Source organism: Ochotona curzoniae, unplaced genomic scaffold (genome assembly GCF_017591425.1).
Source record: "Ochotona curzoniae isolate NIBS_2020 unplaced genomic scaffold, NIBS_Ocur_1.0 contig_2723, whole genome shotgun sequence".
In the NCBI taxonomy this organism is placed as follows: Eukaryota; Metazoa; Chordata; class Mammalia; order Lagomorpha; family Ochotonidae; genus Ochotona; species Ochotona curzoniae.
Window position 1 is genome coordinate 14,823,750 of NW_024465573.1, and position 19,759 is coordinate 14,843,508.

Genomic DNA, 19,759 nt, shown 5'->3' on the forward strand with positions numbered 1-19,759 from the left:
ACTTTAGATATAAATAAGAATGGCTATTATGGAGAAATGGCAAATGAAAAGCTGGCCATATCAACTGAAAATAATGGAATTTGGTGAAATATTTCAAAAATGTTACTCATCTGGTTATGATTCCAGGACACACTTTATGATTAACGTACCAATTTGGAACAACTGTAGTTTTCCAAATGTTCTATTCCAGCAAACCCAGGTGAAAAAGCAGGACAAGAATGGATTACTCTTTGTACTCCAACTAAAAACACTGTCTATGCTTTATTTTTAAACCACCAAAAAACATGTTTAAATGATAATTGCACGCCTCAATGAGCACAGTTCCTTATTATTGGAACTGGCAGGGGGCCTTGACATTTGAGTCATCATTTCATTTTGTCTATTTCTTATCCTGGTATACAAATTAAATAAAAATACAATCCAAATGAAATATAGGGGGGGAAATCTGAAGCAGAAACTTTAAATTGAATTAATTTTTCTTAAATCTATAAAATGCATGATGCAATTAACATTGGTAATAACAAATTCTGTTTCAAGCACAATTTCAAAACTATTAATTTCAATTCTGAAGTCCAAAAGATTTTAAACGCTCCTACTCAAGTGTACTTCCATAAAACAGAACCTAGAATCTGGTTTTAAAACAACTACAAATGCAGACAATAACAAAAAGGTACCAAATTTCATTCACTCTGTAAGGATTCAAAAATGGTTAGGAAATTTGCACAAATAGAAGTATCTTTGCTAAATTATTGCACGAGCAAATAATCCAGACGAAAATATACAGAAGTATCAAACTGGAATCCACTGATTCCTTTAAGTATTTTCACGTTACTGAACTTCAGACAATGCAAGTATCACTGAATGATTTTTCCTATAGCACTGGATTGAGTCACACTGAACAAATATTTATCATCTAAACTTTCTCAAATGCTTTTCTTCAACGTTTTCCACTGAACTTTAAAATTATAAAAATCATCAATTATGAAAATAAAGCTATATAAAATCCTCAGAAATATCTTTGGCTTTGCTATACAAAGCTACTACCTTGTTTTCTTAATTTATGATTGCAGACATTCTAGAATATGTGTATGTCGATTATTTATTCACTGCTTTTACAATTGTTTCTGCAGCTGTTCCTTCCTTCCTTTAGCTCAAAGCAGCCTGTTCATCTCTAACAGCAAAGAACTTCCCCTAATGCTGGGAAACAAGCTGAAAAGTCGACAGGAAAATTATTTACTTTGATAAGGAACAAGTTTAAAAAGGATTCTTTTGAAAATTGAATGAATATTTGTCCTGGAAGTTGAATGATCAAAATGAAAATAGTGAAGTCTTTTATAAAAAAAAATCACTGGCTGTGTTTCTTTATATTTTATTATTTATTTTATGCTGACTTAAAATATGTTTCTTATTAAAAAATATGTTTCTTAAAATATGTTTAAAACCAACTACTCTAAGATTTATTTTTGGTATATTTTTGGTGAATTGCATATAATTCATAATCTACACTTTCTCCAAAAGGATTCAAGAAATTCACAATAATATCTAGCATTCATTATATGCTATAAAAGGCTAAAAATGTTCTAAAAGAGTCTCTATTTCAACACTAAAATTTAATTGGATGTGTAGTCTTGAGATCACTGATTAACTTATCAACTTTTGAGGAACAGATTACTCTGCATTTTAACACAAAAGACATAAACCAGATGCTCCTAAGGCCAAATTTAGCAGAGCGCATATTGCAATGTAACAAGCTTTTTACCTGCATTTCAGAATGAGGAAGTCTCACAGTGCAGAAATCAATCTTACTATTTCTCTGACTTCAATCACATGAAATATTCATGAGTTGATGGCATCATATTTTAAATGAGCCCCATCATTTTTGTAATTGCAATAGATGGTATTAATAAATGTCTTCTTTTGATATGCTGAAATAAATTAATGGATGGGGCAGACGCTATGCAAAATCACTGGGAACCAAGCCAAATCTTTTTACATACATCCAGGGACCAGTAATCTTCCAAATGGCACTTTAAGCTCTCTTGCCTAAATAATTACAAGGATAAGCAGCATGTAATTTACTAAAACATTTATCCATTCTTCTAGTTCCCATCATTCATATCAAATCCATGGCCTCTTACCTTGTCTTTATTTTCAGTACCAGAAGCCTCAGGCTTGGTCCTAATCACGAATGGGGTGGACAGCCGCAACAGGACCCTCTCGAAGGTGGCATTAACCTTTGGGGAAACAATTTCGAAGCAGTCCTCAAACTTGAGCACTTTGTGAGTGTCACATCGGAGTTGCTTCCTTAGGCCTTCACCCAGTTGCAGGACTGACATGTTGGGGTCAAACATTAGATGGAAGGGGAAGGCTCTGCAGAAGGTGTTGATGCTAATTCTGAGATCTGTAGGAACCTGGGAAGTTCCTTGTAGAAGATTCTTTGTGACGTTAGTGTTCTCACATTCTTTGATAAGGAAAGTAAGACAGCTACAATTGCCTGGGTTTGAACCCTCAGAGCCCAGCTTCTCATTTGCAACCTGTTCCACTTCCAAGTCAAGGCGGTAGATCTTCTTTCCTGCAGCCTTAATCATTCCCAGCATTGCAAACCCCACGATGTGGTGAGGGTGGAAGTAGTGGAGCAAGAGAGTACCTTCAGGGAGCTCTTTGCATAGGAAAGACGGTGACTCCAGAGTGGCCTGTTTTCCAAAAGAAGTTCTAATGTGTTCCAATAAAGCATCAAAGCCATTAAAAAAGTCCTGCAATGTGCCACCTACAGCTCGAAGGACTCTTTCATTCTCATCAAAGCATATATTAAAGAACTCCTCACCAAATCTTTCTTGAATTTCCTCAAACTTCAAACCTAGAGATAAACAGGAAACAAATGTTAGTGAATCAGAGCACAAACAATTGAATTTATATGTTGTTGAATGCTTATCCATAATTCCACTACAGTTCACTCTCTCCGTTGCATATTCTATGGAATATGCAAGAAGGTACTTCCCTTAGGCACACAAAATCCCCAACAGACTAATTCATTCACTTTATCCACTTTAAACGCATGCTCTGAGTGTGACTAAGATGCTAATGAGAATGAATATGTCCAGGTGTCTGTTCATAACTAATCTCTATTTTTAGAGCAGCTTTAGGTTTATGACAAACTGAACCAAAGGTTGATACTCCTCATATATTCCCTGCTCCACACATGCAAAGCTTCTGCAGTATCAACCAAAGTTCGTAAATCCACTACAGTTCACTCTCTCTGTTGCACATTCCACGGAAGTTAAGGTATCTTCCATTGTAATACCACCTGGGGTTGGTTCACTGCCTAGAAATCCTCTGGCCTCTGCCCGTTTATCCCTTCTTTCCCTTTATCTGCCACAGCATGAGCTTTTCCTTCATAATTTTTTTACTCCACTTATCAGAACCATCAAAAACCTTATTGTTTTCCGCAGCCTCGACGGAATACTGGGGTTGTCTGTTTATTGTCTCCAGGCATCTTCCACAGTACCATCATACTTTTAATCAAAATGCTTTTTTTTTTCCAGCAGAAAATTTCAACCAGAGAACAAATATGGAGAAGTCCATCAACATGATCAAGTAGAAACAAATGGCTTATTAATAATCTCAAGAGAAGTCAGGTAAACAAGGTCTCAGGGAGACAGAGGAAGACAAAACAAGAAATAGTGTGTTCAGCAACATGGTGATGATTTGCAATCCTTCATCCACAAAAGTGAAGGCAGCCAGGAGTGGAGCAAGAATCTGACCAGATAGGCCTTTGTTTCTCTGTACATACGCAGTACAAGGTGCCCCAGCAAAATGAACTCAGGCTTATGGAATTTAAATTAAAATGGAAAAAATACACAAATGCACACATGTTAGCATAATGAGAGGCAGGATCATATGTGATGTAGTAAAAATCGCTACTGAGGGCAATCTGCAGAAATACATGGAAGGCATTTGTTTCCTGAAGGGGAGTACAACGTGAAAGAGTTGAGTCTGCATGCTAAAGTCAGCTTGGCCATAAAGTCACTATGTTTTTTTTTTTTCATTTTATGTTGTTTGAAATCATTATGTATGCAGATTTTCTACTCTATTCCAAAAAGGATTAGGGAAAAGAAACACTGTTGGAATCTGGGATCTCTATAGTTTGATTTGTTATCCCTTTAATCATTCTGTCAGTGTCCCTTCCAACCATAAAAGAAGCAACAGATCAGTCAACAATGTCATGTTTAACACGGTCAAAGCACAGCAAGTGTTTTAAGAAATTATTATTGAGTCTAAAAACTGTATTAGCCAAGTAAAAAGATCAGTTTGACAAAGAAATTATTAAATTCAGGATGAAATGAGCAGATAAAAACCAAGTGAGAGTTCCTTTATCAAAAGGCACTTCACATTAGTTTTAGTTTCAAACAATGTGATGTCCAACATGTTAAGTCAATCATCACTAAAGTAAAAATGTCACCACTCATTTCACAGTGGCTTTTTACAAGACTGCTCTTCAATATATACTGTAATTACTAAGAATAATGCCAATCAACATTGATAATAATAGATTTAGCTGGTTCTCAGGTATGAAGGAGAGAAACCATGATGGATGATATTCACTTTGGCTCCTGCTCTGATTGCTCTGTTGACACTGCCTTAATAATTAGTTAAGCTATTATAAATGCTTCTATTCTTATCTAATCTTTTTTGTGTTTATCACTTATTGACACTAGTGATCATCTCTTCCTCCAAAAACTCATCCTTTTTAATTTATCAAACCAAACTATCCTTGCTTGATTACTCTGAAAATCCATTCTCATTTCTTGCATTCAAGTTTTTTCTGCAGTCTGAATTGTGGAATTGTGCATAAGGCCATCACCATTGGCACAGGTATTCCATATGTGCATTGTCCAAGCTGCTCCACTTCCTGTCCGCTCACTGCCTGTGGACTGGGAAAGCAGCAGAGGATGGCCTAAAGTGCTTGCTCCCCTGTACCTAGACAGGAGACCCAGAAAAAGCTTCTGGCTCCTGGCTTTCAACCAGACCAGCTGCAGCCATTGTGGCCACTTGGGGAAAGAACAAGCTCATGAAAGATCTTAATCTCCTTCTGTCACTAAAACTCTGTCTTTCAAACAAATGATTTTTTAAAAACTTTCTATGACAAATCCTTACATCTCCATCACCATTCTGTAACAAAAATATTCCAACACAAACTGATATGTATGTTAAATATATGTATATTAAATGAATTTTTGTTGAAAGCTTCTTGTAAAATTCTTAAGATTAAATATGCAATAGATAAAAGTTCCTTTTATCTGAATGCACTTCCTGAATTACAATATAACATATGTCATTGAAAATATTCCATTGGTTGATCCTGAAGCTTAGAAGAACTGCATTCTCAAAGTAGTTAGGTGCATTCGTACAGAAGAGGGAAAGAGAAATCGCTTCTAATTTGAATTTCCCATAATGCTGAAAGTGCTTTTATACTTAGATACAAGCATATGTTCTGTTTCTAAGGACACAACGTCAAAGAATCACCCAGAAACTTAACAGGCATTAAATACACCACAAACAACAAAATAAAAACTGTGAACACAGTAGTCTACCACCTAGAAATCCTTACTCCTTTGGGAAGCTCCTCTGTAAGGTACAATGATCATCAGTTTAAAATAATGCCATTAAGGCATATCCATATGCTAGATTTACTTTTCTAAAAATAAAGAAAACCTTAAGTTTTAAATGTTAAACACAAATATTGCACATAATAATTCCATGTAAATCACAATATTCAATTAATATTTTAATCTAAATTACTAAACTGTAAGGAAAGAGAACTCTGACCAAAATTTTTAAAATTAAAATTGATGTAAATTATTTCAACCTCTGTGAGTATCTGTTACATAACAATCAGTAAGACTTCCATTTTAAACCTGATTTCAAAATTCAGAAAGCATAAATAGATTAGTCAACACAGTTGTGACTCCCAAGGTTCTAACTACAACTAACACAAACTCCCTTCTTACAGTAAGCCACTTGAAACATAGACAATGCTCATCTCTTCTCACAAAGTGCTGTGACAACTTCACATTTCAATCTTCAGAATACATTTCCTCAAAAGGCAAATTTATTTTTTTTAAAAAATGGGTAAGTTTAAAAAAAATGTTAATTCACCTCTTCAAATTCACCTCTTCAAAAACAGAGGCAGGCCCGGCAGCATGGCCTAGCAGCAAAAGTCCTCGCCTTACACACGCTGGGATCCCATATGGGCACCGGTTCTAATCCCAGCAGCTCTGCTTCCCATCCAGCTCCCTGCTTGTGTCCAGGGAAAGCAGTCAGAGACGGCCCAAAGCCTTGGGACCCTGTACCCACATGGGAGACCCAGAAGAGGCTCCTGGTTCCTGGCTTCCAATAGGTGCAGCACCAGCCGTTGCGTTCACTTGGGGAGTGAATCATTGGAAGGAAGATCTTCCTCTCTGTCTCTCCTCCTCTCTGTATCTCTGACTTTGTAATAAAAATAAATAAATCTTAAAAAAAAAAAAAGATGCTAGAGGAGATTGACTGCAATGGAACTCACAAAGCAGGAAAGCAGAAAGCCCAGTGAGGTCAGGGAAAACAGGAAAAAACAAGTGCTAAATATGCAAGGACTGGAGGCAGGTATGGGAGGTGAGCTGTCAATATTACAGAAGTGGATTTGAACTTGCCAAGGCCAGAGTAAAAAAACAAACAAACAAAAAAAAACACTAGAAAGATGCTGCAATGTGTTTGAAGAAGACATATTTAGTTTATGGCAATATGAATGGAAAAGAGTGCCAAAAAGTATAATGATTTAATCCTTTTAAAGACTCCTGTGTACGTATTTTTAATCGTGCTCATTTACAAGTGAGCAATGTTAAACACATTCATGTTTAGACAACTGTAGGTGGCATAGCTCCATCTCAAAGTGAAGTCTAAGATCAAGTATTGTACAATAATCAGAGAATCACACAAGCAAAATCTCTGCATGAGGAAAAACATGCATGTCTTACTCACTGACATAACTGCATTCCATGTCGCCCAATAAATACTGCCTGGATGCTGAGTAAATTAATGTAGCATCAAAGACGATATAAAGGAGCAGTCAACAGTTCTCAAATGTCTCAACAAGGTCAAGTAAAACACTGACCGAAAAGTTATCAATTTGGATTTGTCAGACCTTGAGGGAACTTTGACAGCAGTTTCAGTGAAAGTGTCAAGGAAGACATGTGAGAATAATGGGATGAGGGATATGGGACAGGCAAAGAAAGATGTATTACTTTTCAGTGGAATCAATAATACTTGATGGCTAAAACCAGGTATTTTACAAACCCATAAACAATACGACCTCTGTGCTTAGTTCTTCCCTTCATCAAGAACCAGGTGAGCAAACAGAAATAGAGCAGCAAGATCATGGATCCACTGCAGGAAGCTCTATAAAAACAGGGAGGAAATTAGGGTCTTTTCAGCTGTGGGCACTACTCAGGATGCGGGGGCACCAGTCAACACTGTCAACACCAATATGAGAAAATATCAAAGCAGGAAGTAAACCTGCCAGTTACTGAAATTCCAAACATGCAGCTAAACAACCATCAACTACTACTACGAGCTAGAGACGTTCCCTATTTTTTATTAGAGGTTTGAAATGCACCAACATATCTTCTAGGTGATGCAAATGAAGCACACTTAAACCTCATATCCAAACTGTATAAAGAACTCAACCAATTTAGGAGATCATTATCTTTACAGAAACACAAATATTGTAACTAGTAAGATTGTAAGACTTCCATCAACTCACTGAAACACAGATTACACTTTGGAAATACAACATTCCAGCAGTACCTGGCCTAATGTTTAAGATGCCAGTGGGGAAGCCTACACGCCATACTACAAGTCCTGAGCTCGAGGCATGCTTCTCCACCTATGTCCAGCTTTCTGCTTCTGTGCACCCAGAGACAGGAGATGTCAGGTCAAACACTTGGGTCCCATTCGTGCAGGAATCCCAGGGGAAGACCCAGATTTAGTTCCTGGTTCCTGGCTACTGCCATTGCCCAGCACAACCAGAACATTTGGAAAATGCACCAATGAATGATGAATCCCTGTCAGTTTCACAGCACCTGTGTCTTTCCCTCACTATTTCTGTTTTCATGCCTTTTAAATATTTTTTTTTTGAAGAAACAGTTCTCATCTGCAACCCTAGAAAAGAAAGCAAAGGAGAACTCTGGGAAAACTAAAATATTAGTGCTTATAACCCAGGCCATATTAACAGACAGAATCATTCACTAAAACCAAACAAATACAACTGACAAAACACTTTAACAACAAAAAAATCAAAATCAAAGAATAAATAAACCTGGGTAAGAGAAAATGGAAAAATACATGAATAAGAAATGAAACAAACAAGTACATAAACACAAATAAACTCATATGTGTGTGTACATATACATGATCTGCCTATGTGCATAACGGGTGCTATAATAAGCATATATCGTGGCACTTTAATTCCATTTTTACCTGAATGTTTTGAAGTAAAAGATTATATTGAAGGGCAAAGTTTAGGGCACTTTGGTTTAGATACCATTTCAGCAAGACCCCCAAAGTTCTGTGTTAGAATACTTGTCAGTATGGTGGTGTTCCAGCTGGAACTTTCATATATGAAAATGACGCTTCATCACACAACAACCTGAGACACAAGAACTGAATTCAAGGGGAAAAACTTATATGTTCAACAATAATAGTAAGTAAAAAGCTTCCAAATTAAGAAAATTATGTTGCACTGAAGTTTAAAAAAAAAGTAGCAATAGATAAAAGCTTTAAATCCTAACAACCTCTTCACAGGAGGTCATATGCACAGAGCAGAGGGGGGACCCCAGAGTGGAGCAGGCGGATAGGAGAGGGCTTGTATCCCAACCCTGAAGACTCCTACATCCTCACCAAGGACTATCAGTACGAGCACTGAGGTCTACATCCCAACTGCCAAGGAGACCACAGGGAATTGGAGTGCCTTCAGAGGCCGAGAACTCTGAGGTCATCCACCCCCATTTGGATCTATCACATGGGATGGAAGAAACAAATCCTGCCTTGCAAGGTCATTGTAACGACAACCTGCAGCACTGAGTGGTCCACAGAAACAGAAGAACAATATGTTTCCTTCAGCACTAGGGAGAGGAGCTTTCTCTGGTCCCTGCCTGGTTCCGACTTTGGGTCCCCACCCTCTCTCGTAATGACCATCAGCATTGCTCCAAAAAACCCTCAAAACAAACTAACAAAAAATCTAGAACAGATAGAGAACAACAAGGAAGGCTTGGAATCAGACAGGAAATAGTCAGCGGGGATGCACTTATAACTCACTGGGTGGGACACAAAGATTAGTTACTCCTCAATGGGGTATTGAAGATTTCTCTGCACACCCCTCCTAAAACTGTTCACCTAAACTGTTGACATATGTCTTGTTAGAGTTATAGAGTTAGACTACCCGAAAACAGCCAGGTTCAGCAAAATCATGCTTCAACGCAATAAACTGCTAAATTCTAAAATTAAAATAGACATGAAACTGCTGAATAGTAATCTATAGCTATTTTAAGGTGTATAGAACCAAGTTGTATATAAACTAATAAGTGAAATGTCAAGGTAGAAGGCACAGGATATGGTTCAGAATTTGCATTTTCTTTTTCTCTTTCAACATATTGGTTACTCAATACTATGTCAACTAATTCCGTAACGTTATAAATTGTTACTGATGTAATGTTGGGGCTTTTAATTGATTGGGATGATACTCTGCTGGCTCTACCTCCAGACCAGAGATGGTCTCCCCAAGAAACCGTTGAACTTATTTGGACAATAAGATGCTGGACTTTATGCTTGGTAGATGCTTGCAAGGAAAGAATCTCAACTGAATCTGAACTGTGGTAACGCAACAAGATGGAGGAATCCACCATGGGGAGATGGGGGTTGGGGAGGGGAGGAGAATCCCAGTGCCTATAAAACTGTGTCACATAATTCAATGTAATCAATTTTTTAAAAAAATCCTAAAAAAAAGATAAAAGCTTTATTCAGAAAAACATACTAAATTGGAATCAGAAGGAAAACATAGGTAATACTCTAACAAAATCAGAAAAAAATCAGAAAAGAATCATGTGACTTCCTTCAAACAAATGTGTCATTTAAAGTAAATGCATGGATCCATCACGATGGGTTAGTGGTTAAATCCTCGCCTTACACATCCTGGGATCCCATGTGGGCTCTGGTTCATGTCCCAGCTGCTTCACTTTCCATCCAGCTCCCAGCTTGTGGTCTGCAAAAGCAGTCAAAGACAGCCCTAAGCCTTTGGGACCCTGCACCCGTGTGGGAGATCCAGAAGCAGCTCCTGGATCCTGGCTTCACATTAGCTCAGCTCAGGCCATTGCGGCTACATGGGGTGTGAAACGTAAGATGAAAGATCTTTTTCTGTCTCTTTCTCTCTGCAAATCTTCTTTTCCAATAAAAATAAATAAATCTTATAAAAATAAATAACCATCAGACAATCCGAATCCTGACCAATATTTAGAAAATACTTAGTAATTTTTAGCTGAAATGCAGAGATACAAAGAGAAAAGGTAAAAAAAAAAAAAAAAACAATTATTTACCCACAGGTTCACTCCCCAATGGCTACAACAGCCCAAGATGCACCAGTCTGAAGTCTGAAGTGTCTCCCTTATGGGTGTAGGAGCCCAAGTACGTGGTCCATCCTCCATTGCTTAACAAACACTACATTACAGCATCAGTCCCTCTGGTCGACTTTAAGAATGGATGATTCCAGTTATTTAAACATTTGTAAGTGGTACAAAACATTTAAGTTCTCAATCGTTTTTGTCAATCTCATATAATCAATGTCAAAACCTGACAGTTTACTACGAACAATGTTTCTAAAGAGTATCTGCTTAAGTAGTAGTAGTAAACTAGCAATGTTTAAAATAATTACATCATGATCAACAAGTGTTTATATCAGAAAGTTAATTCAGCAGAAAATTTGTCAACATAAATAATATTCATAAATGAGAAAATATGAAAAAAATGAGAAAATATGATCATCAGTAATTTTGGGAGCATTAATTTCAAGTTTTAATATTCTTTAAAGAATATAAAATATTCAACTAGCATAAAAACTATTAACAGAAGTAAACCTCATACTAAAGGCCAAGACACTAAAAACAAATGAAATCAGAAATTAGACAAGTATATTTCCTATGAACATTGCTACTCAATATTATCTTGAATCTTTCAGTAAATGCAGTTAGATATGAAAATAATTAGTACCTACACTGGAATAAAGAGTAAGAAGATAACACATTGCTGAAGTAAATCTGTATGTTTGAAAAGTTTTAATATTTAACAAGATGGTATTTTAATTCAATGGGAAAATGACTTATTTAATAAGTGACATTATAGATAATAAATAATATAGAAATATAATAAATAACAATATAGAAAAAAGAAAAATTCCCTTTTCACAATTCAATGGAAATAAAATTCCAGCTCAAACGCTTAATATTAAAAAAAGATAAAGATATATGATAGCTTCTTATTCCACAAATGTGAAAGATGATATCAATGATGTGGTTTCATTTTTTTAAAATCTTTAGACAAAATACTCAAAGGCAAGAAAATGCCCATTTTTCTCATTTTTAAGACAAGAAAATTTCATACAGAAAAATCTCAAATGACAGGGGCAAGCACTGTGGCCCATATGGGCAACTGATATTGCCGTGGCTCCATTTCCAATCCACCTCTCTGCTCATGGACTGGGAAGAGTAGCAGAGGACAGTCCAAGCATCTGGGCCCCTGATACGCACTTGGGAAACTTGGGAAACGGAATGAAGCTCCTGGTTCCTGATCTTGACCTTGCACAGACATAAACATTGCTGCCATCTGGGGAGTTAGCCAGTAGATGGAAAATGTCTCACACTGTCTCTTTCCCTCCAGTTACCTATGTAATTCTCAATTTTTAGAAAAAAAAATTTTTAAATGACAAACTAATACTCTTTAAAACATCTAAGAGATCCTAAGTATGCATTAACCAAAAATAGGCAAATATACAAAGGAGACACAAAAATTTGATATTGTGATATAAAGCTAACTGAAACTGTCAGATGAAGTCTGAAACTATTTCAATAAAATTACAACTGTATTTTTTAAGATTTATTTTCGGGCCCAGCATGATAGCATAGTTGTTAAAGTCCATGCCTTGAATGCACTTGGATATCATATGGGCTCCAGACATGGTGGCTCCACTTCCCATTCAGCTCCCCGCTTGTGGCCTGGGAAAGCAGTGGAGGACGGCCCAAAGCTTTGGGACCCTGCACCCACATGGGAGACCCAGAAGAGGCTCCTGGCTTTGGATTGACTCAGCTCCAGCCGTTGCAGCCGCTTGGGAAGTGACCCATCGGAAGGAAGATATTCCTATCTCTCTTCATCTCTGTATAACTGCCTTTCCAATAAGAATAAATAAATCTTTAGATTTAGGATTTATTTTCACTGAAAAGGCAGATCAGATTTACAGAGAGAAGAGACAGAGACAAAGATCTTCCATTCAGTGGTTCACTCTCCAAATGGCCCCAACAGTGAGAGCTGAGCTGATCCAAAGCCAAGACCTTCTACTGTTCTCCCATGTAGGTGCAGAGTCCCAAAGCTTTGGGGCAACCTCCACTGCTTTCCCAGATCAGAAATAGGGAGCTGGATGAGAAATGGAGCAGCCTGGATGTGAACTAGCACCCATATCATATCCTAGTGGCTGCAAAGTAGGATTTAGCCATTGAGCCATCATGTTGGGCCCAAGTGCATGAGGTGTACTCCCTGAAATTCCCTTGAGCACTGTGCCCTAAATGACACTACTTTAATGCCACTATGATTATTTCTTCACCACCTAAGTAATATTTCTGCTTTCTCCCAATATCTAACCCATTCTCTGTACACTCCTTGTTACTCATTAATCTTCTCCATTTCTCTTAGTGAATATCCACTAACTTCAGAATAAAGTTCAGTCTCAGAAGGGTTTGATCCAGACATTAAGAATGGCCACTTGGAGCTTCCCTGAAATGTTAAATAATTCCTTTGGTTTACAGACTTCTTGTGTTCTTATTTGTCTTCTCATCTTATATTTTCAAACAACTAATTCAAAATGCATTAAAGACAGCACTAAAGAACTATTTAAAAGAGATATAAAAAGCAAGGGTACATGACAAAAAAGAAAAAGCACAAACCCAGCATGTGTGATTTGGAAAGACATTATGAATTAGGCTCTGGAAGGAAACAGAAAGCAGGAGAGAGATAACAGCCTATTTCAGATAAGAGGAGATTATGTGAATAATTTTCATGCCAGGTCTATAGTCTTTTGTATATATGTACTCTAATCTGGGAAAATAGGTATCTATATTCACTCTCCCTCGCCAGAAGGCAACATTCAAAACAGCATCCTAGTGTTGTATTTGATGTCTTTGGTCTGTGTCCCCATATTATTCATGCCCAAATTCTTTTGGATCATGCACATGTAAGATAATGGACTGCATAAGGAAGCAATGTCATAACTGAAATGTGTGTCAACGGAATAAAGATCGGAATCACAACCATTTCCTTTTGACATCATAGGTGAGCAATCCTAGAAATGACTGAAGTTAACATCTCAAGGAAGCCAAGTCTGCATTTTTACTACAATCTCAAGGTACATGTGAGGAACACTGAACCACGTCTTGTCACACTGTTGTAGTACACGAATACAATACAAGGGAAAAGCTTCGACATACAAGAATTAACAATACTGGCCAACTTTGTGTTTTTTTAGTTGATTTTCATATATATATATATATTTTTAAATTTTGACAATCCTTACATATTTAATTGGGGTAAAAAAGGTTCAAGGGCTACAGGGAAGTGGGCAAGACCATCACTTCCATACTGCTTCTTTCATGTATCTGAGGTAAAGGGGGATATAGAGGAAGAAGCCCCACCCAGTTTCCCACCCACCCTAAGTCCCGGATGTGGGGCATGCTCTGAGATACTCGATCAAGTGGTTCCAATAGTTCACCATTCGTGGATCGCTACCAGTCTCATCACTCCAAGCACGATGTGGTGGTTGAAGAGTCCATTGATTGACACAGTCCCTTCTAGAGTCTCCATTTGCCCAGTATTTTGCTGCCAACAGATAGCTGAGGTTGTTGATTGACTTGTTCTGTCTTTTCTTGGTTAGGACTCTGAGTCCAGTGTCTCAACTGGGGAGATCCTCAAAGAAATTTTGAGGTATTCCCAGTCCAGATTCCTGCATGTTCTAGTAAGCATAGGGCCCGGCACAGTCCATTGCCCCGATCAGCTGGTGGTTACAGTTGCTGGGTTGGTTCTGTCTCTATCCGTGTCCTCCACTGGAACCAATGGGTGTTATAGTCCGGCCTGGTTCTGCCCTGGACACACTTGGCCCTCGCAAGTACCAGTAGGAGCTGCAGCCCAGTCAGGGCGGCCCACAGTAACCCCAACCGGGCCCACCCCCTGCCCTGGCTTTGCAGTATGTATGGCATACTAGTCCAGTCTGTCCCAAATACCCTTCTGCACATATACTTGAATACTGGCCAACTTTGAAAACTGGGAGGAGACACTATAATTTCTCCATTATTCTGAAGGAAACAAATCCTTTTGGTTCCGCTGGTGAAAGGGTTATTTTCTCATGAATTCTTTTAGCATTATAATACAGCTGTTTTCATTTTCTCTGTGCTGGCTTTCTGCTTTTGTATATATCTACAAATATTTTACACAGTTGAGTTCAGAATGTTTATCATGTACACAAACACTTAGTGTTTGACTTTTTTCTTTTCATGTAGTAGTTCATCGCTAACAGATCCTGGGAATGTCTGTAGCTGTTGACTCTCAGCTGAGAGTCTTACTCTAGGATTGCCTATAGCTGAAGAAAGCTGCCTGGCTCAAGATATGTATCCTGTCTCAGTGGATCCAGTGCCTAACTGGAGAGGAGAAGAGCTGAAACATATAGACCCCACCTTCCTGCAATTCTCCAGAGATCAGCCAAACCCTGTGTTATGATGGCATCAGCATGACAGTTTAGTCTTTCTTCCCCACCTACTTTCTTCAAACGCTCACAGGTAGACTGGTGAAATCACCCAACTGCAAACAAATGCTAAGTTTCTATAATAAAGAAAGCTGAGTCAAACAGCAGAGCTGGAATCACAGAGATGAGTCTAGGACCTTGAAGCCCAGTGGGATTTACCTGGTTGAATCACTGACCCTAAGGCTACTGCCTAACAGCCTTCCTGAGGAATCAGAGCTGTTAAACATCATGCGCATTTTCCCATTCTGCAAAAATAATTTTGACACATCATTCTCCTTTGAACAACATGCTACATTCTTCCAAGCAGCATCATCACACTTTGATGTTCATTTCTTTAGAGTTGGATGATTGGTTATTGCCAATATTTGTCATTATGAATAACATCCAATAAACAATATCCAGCTACTATTTAATGTTTCTTTTTGCTTCAAAGGATTTCTTTTTCAAATCTGAAGTGGAAACCACTGCTAAGATATGTACATTTCAGTAGTGTTAATATTAAGGCTTTATAGATTGTAGCAGTAAAAACACAAATCTTTATAGTATCACCAGAACATTCAGGAATTGAAAAGTAAGCCTGATCTCAGAATAGGATGTTTGAGAGGCTCAAAGGGAACAAGAGAATCGGGTGGTAAATCAGCTTCTACAGAATGCTGTTAATGACTGGGTAAATAAATACTAATGCAATGCCAATATGCAATATACAAAAATTATTTGTTATATAACTAATATAAAGGTTGCTTTAAGTTGTACCTGAATTGAAAGGGGCTCATTAACAAAGCAATGGAGAAAATCTAGATACACAGAATATATGAACCAGATATGCAGAAGCTAGCACAAATGTAACTCTAGGGAAACATTCTCAGGTCAACCAGTAAATAGTAACCAAATTTGTAATCATCTCATCAGGACAGAATCACAGAAGACAATGCCAGAGACAAAAAGATGTTTATGAAATCCAACCCCAAAACTTAAGGGCAGAGGATGTAGGAAGAAGGATATTAAATTGTGTATGTTATTTCCAGTAAGATGTACTGGTAAATCTTTAAGCACGGTGTCAGGAAATCACTCCCTGTTCTCATTTCTCACAATGCCCTGACAAGAAAAATTTCTCAAATCAATACCTCCTGAGCATATCTGGCCGATTCCAACCTGTATCTGTCACTCACATTTCCACCCCTGGAAAAGCCAAAGGAGAATGGCAATCCACTTCCTGGAGAGAGAAAGGTGTCACAGACACGGTAGAAAATGTGACAGGAGGAAGGGGACAGCATCAAAGATCCAGTGCATTCTTAAATGTACCTCAATAACGGGCTTCAAGCTATCTGACCCAAAAGAGATATAAAGCAAAAATGACTAAATTTGAAGGGTTTCTTTTATTCCCATAAACATGTATTATTCCCTCAACACTCTTAACTCCTAAAGAAAGCAAAAGATTATATGAAAGATTCTTCTTAAGATTTGAGAGCAAACAAAAATTCATTAAACAAAAGGTCAAGTGAATCTAGTACTTGACAGGAAAAAGGTATTACAAAGCTGTAAGATTCTGAATTCACATGCCATAAAAGATGTCAGACTCGTCCAAAATGCTGCTTTATCATGATGCAGAAGAGTCACAATCAAAAGTGGAAAAGCAAGCTGGCTTTTCTCTTCTTAGCCCCTTACCAGCCTTGCCAGAATATTATTGCTATTTCCTCTTAAGCTTCCAAAAGGATGTGTAAGGTCAACAAAGTCTATTTCTTTCTGTCCCACTAATAATGGCATGATTGGATTGGGTGCCTAAGAAGACAAAACAGAAATCTGAAGATTTTTCTTAGTTTCATGACAGAAGTAATCCTATTCTAGGGGGAGCTCTTCCAGCATCAGCAATTTGTTTAAACAACCAGTTGGTAAACTTTCTGTGAACCTGTGTGATGCTCAAGATGACTACTGACACCATGCATCACTACTTAGAACTACAAAAGTACATAGATCGAGAAAGCAGAAATGAATGCAACTGCATCCAAATTCCTGTGAAATAACACCAGGATTTACTACATTCAAAAACCCTTCTTCGTTGCCTAACAAATGTACTAAGATGTGAATTGAGACAGTATCATGGTTATCTGGATTCTTGTCTCCCACTACCAGGGCTACATCCATCCCTTTACTTAATTTTAAGTTTTCTTCTCAGAGGATGAGGATTGTCCAAGATCACATGAAAGTAAGCATGCGAGTGGGCACAAACAGATGAGCCAGGGGAAGGAGTTAAGGAGACCTTACAAGACTCGAGATGACATCTATCTGCCTAATGGTTTTTAAGAATCAAAATAAATCAAGCATAAAAATCAGGGATACTTATTTAAACCCAATGATTCCTACATAGCAATTAAAATGTTAATATATATCAGAAACAGGCATGATTTGCGGTATTTCTTTGTCCAGGACAAAATGAATATGCAGCTTTTGCTTAATGCTGTAACATTTCATTAACTGCAAGGACTGAGCAGTGCTAATAATTTTAACCATACAGTCAGAACATTTTTCATCATCTTCTAAATAGTTCATTTTACAGACCCATTAGCTCAGTGTCGACATTAAACACCTACTTAGTGTGATGCCCTACTCCAAGTGAAGATTCTATTTAACTAATTGTACACACTGCTATTTAGAGATACAGACAGCACTGCTACTAAATATAGAAACACTTTTATAGCACACTGCAATATCATCTAATGGCTGATGACAGACTATGAAAAATAATTTACTCTGGGTGTTTAAAATGTCAGGAAAGCAATCAAGATCTCATAGTCTGCAGAGGAGACTATCAATGATTGATGAGTCTTTTCAATTCAGGGACAGCATTTGGGATGTCCAAAATTTTTGTAACATAATAGTAAAAGGATGATAAGAAAGTTGTATGTCCTGGTATAGATGTCACTCAGTATAGTATCAAGAAAATATGAAAGAGTGGGTAGCACAGTGGATTAAGCCACTGTTCAGGGCATCCACATCCCATATCAGAGTGCCTGCTTTGAGTCCTGGATGCTCTAAACTTCTGATCCAGTAGAAGTCGACCCAAATATCTGGGCTCCCACCAACCAGAGATCCAAGTGGAGTTCCTGGTTCCTGGCTTTTACTCGTTTCAGCACTGGCTATTGTACAAAAGAGACTGCATGCTCTTAAAATCACTAAAATTTACTTTCTTAGTTTACTCTTGTGTTGCTGCTTGTTCATTTGTAACTGGAGCAATAACCTAATAAAAATAGCAGCAATTTTAGGAATGCTTATTTTAAAATGACTTAAAATTTTAAAGAAAGTCTCCAGAATCAAAGAATGCTCATTTTACTTTACCAAGATTCACTAATTTGTTCACAATGCAACCTTTTTGGGTAGGTGCCATGGCATGGTGGGCAAAGCTGCCCCTGGGATACTGGAATCCCATGTGGTCATTAGTTCAAGTCCTGCTGCTCCATTTACAATTCAGCTCCCTGCCTAACGTGCCTGGGAAAGCAGTGGAGGATGGCACAAGTGCTTTGGCCCCATCATCCACAAGGTTCAGGACTTTGGACCAACACCAGCCACTGCAGCTATTTGGGACATAAACCAGTGGATGGAAGATCTCTATATTTTCCTTTTATTATCTGTATTCTGCCTTAAAGTGAAAACTCTTTTGCACTCTTTCTTTCATATTCTCATGTTCTACACACTCTTTCCCTCTTTTTCCACATACACTACACTTAAGAATAAGTCAGACATTATTTTTAGTGTTCAATATTTCAGCATACATTCTGTATACAATTGTATCATGTAGTCAACAGATCAAATTATTTTTTGTCTAGGGCTTTGAGCAAGATAAAATACTAGACATGTGTTTATTATGTGTCTTTAGTTTCCTTTTATCTAGAATATTTCCTGAGTCTTCCTGTCTTTTAGCAAATGTTCTGGATAAATAAATACACTTCCAGGCGTTTGGCTTTTATATTCTGGTTACAAATTCAGGCTGCAACCTGACTACTACTACTATCAATAGTTATGTTGGAAAGAGAGTCCTACAAACAGCTAGGAAATATGCTACATACAATACGCTGGCAGAGGAGGGCTGAAAATGGTGCAAGCACCCTAATGACAGCTCCCTGGAATATGAAAAGAACAAATGAAAGATCTCAGTTTCAGTGTTCTGATTGATAAAAAATTTTCAGTGAAGAAGTAAAAAGATAATGAGCCTCTGTGGTTGGCACAGTGGGGTAGCAAGCCAAGCTTCCACTAACAACAGGCAACACAGACGGGCACTGGATCAAATCTCGGATGTTCCACTTCCAATCCAGCTCCCTGCTTATGGCCCAGAAAAGCAAGAACAGTACTTTGGGTCTTGCCCCACATGAAAAAATCAGAAAAGTTCCCAGTTGCCAGCTTTGAACCTGCACAGCTCTGTTATTCACAGCCACTTGGGGAGTGATCCAGTGGATGGAAGTTATCTTCCTCAGTCTCTCGCTTTCTCATTTTCTTACTCATTCTCTCTGTAACCTTTCCAAATAAAAATAGATATTTAATTTTTTTTAAAAAGGCTGTAGGATGAAAGAAGGGGAGGACAGAGATATTGCTGGCTGCTATAGCAAGCCATACCCTACTGCTCTGTGTGGCCAGCTTCAGGCTGCGAGTCAGCATTTTCTCAAGCCAAGGTAGAAAACATAGCCA

General features: G+C 37.9%; 1 protein-coding gene across 1 annotated transcript in view; it reads right to left on the minus strand.

Annotated features, from left to right (window-relative positions):
- The window catches only part of GUCY1A2 (guanylate cyclase 1 soluble subunit alpha 2), a 267,586-nt gene that overhangs the window by 194,474 nt on the left and 53,353 nt on the right, over positions 1-19,759 (minus strand). Inside the window, exon 4 of the mRNA XM_040976881.1 lies at positions 2,139-2,857. Coding sequence (XP_040832815.1) covers positions 2,139-2,857 — 719 coding nt within the window. The remainder of the gene's footprint in view (positions 1-2,138; positions 2,858-19,759) is intronic.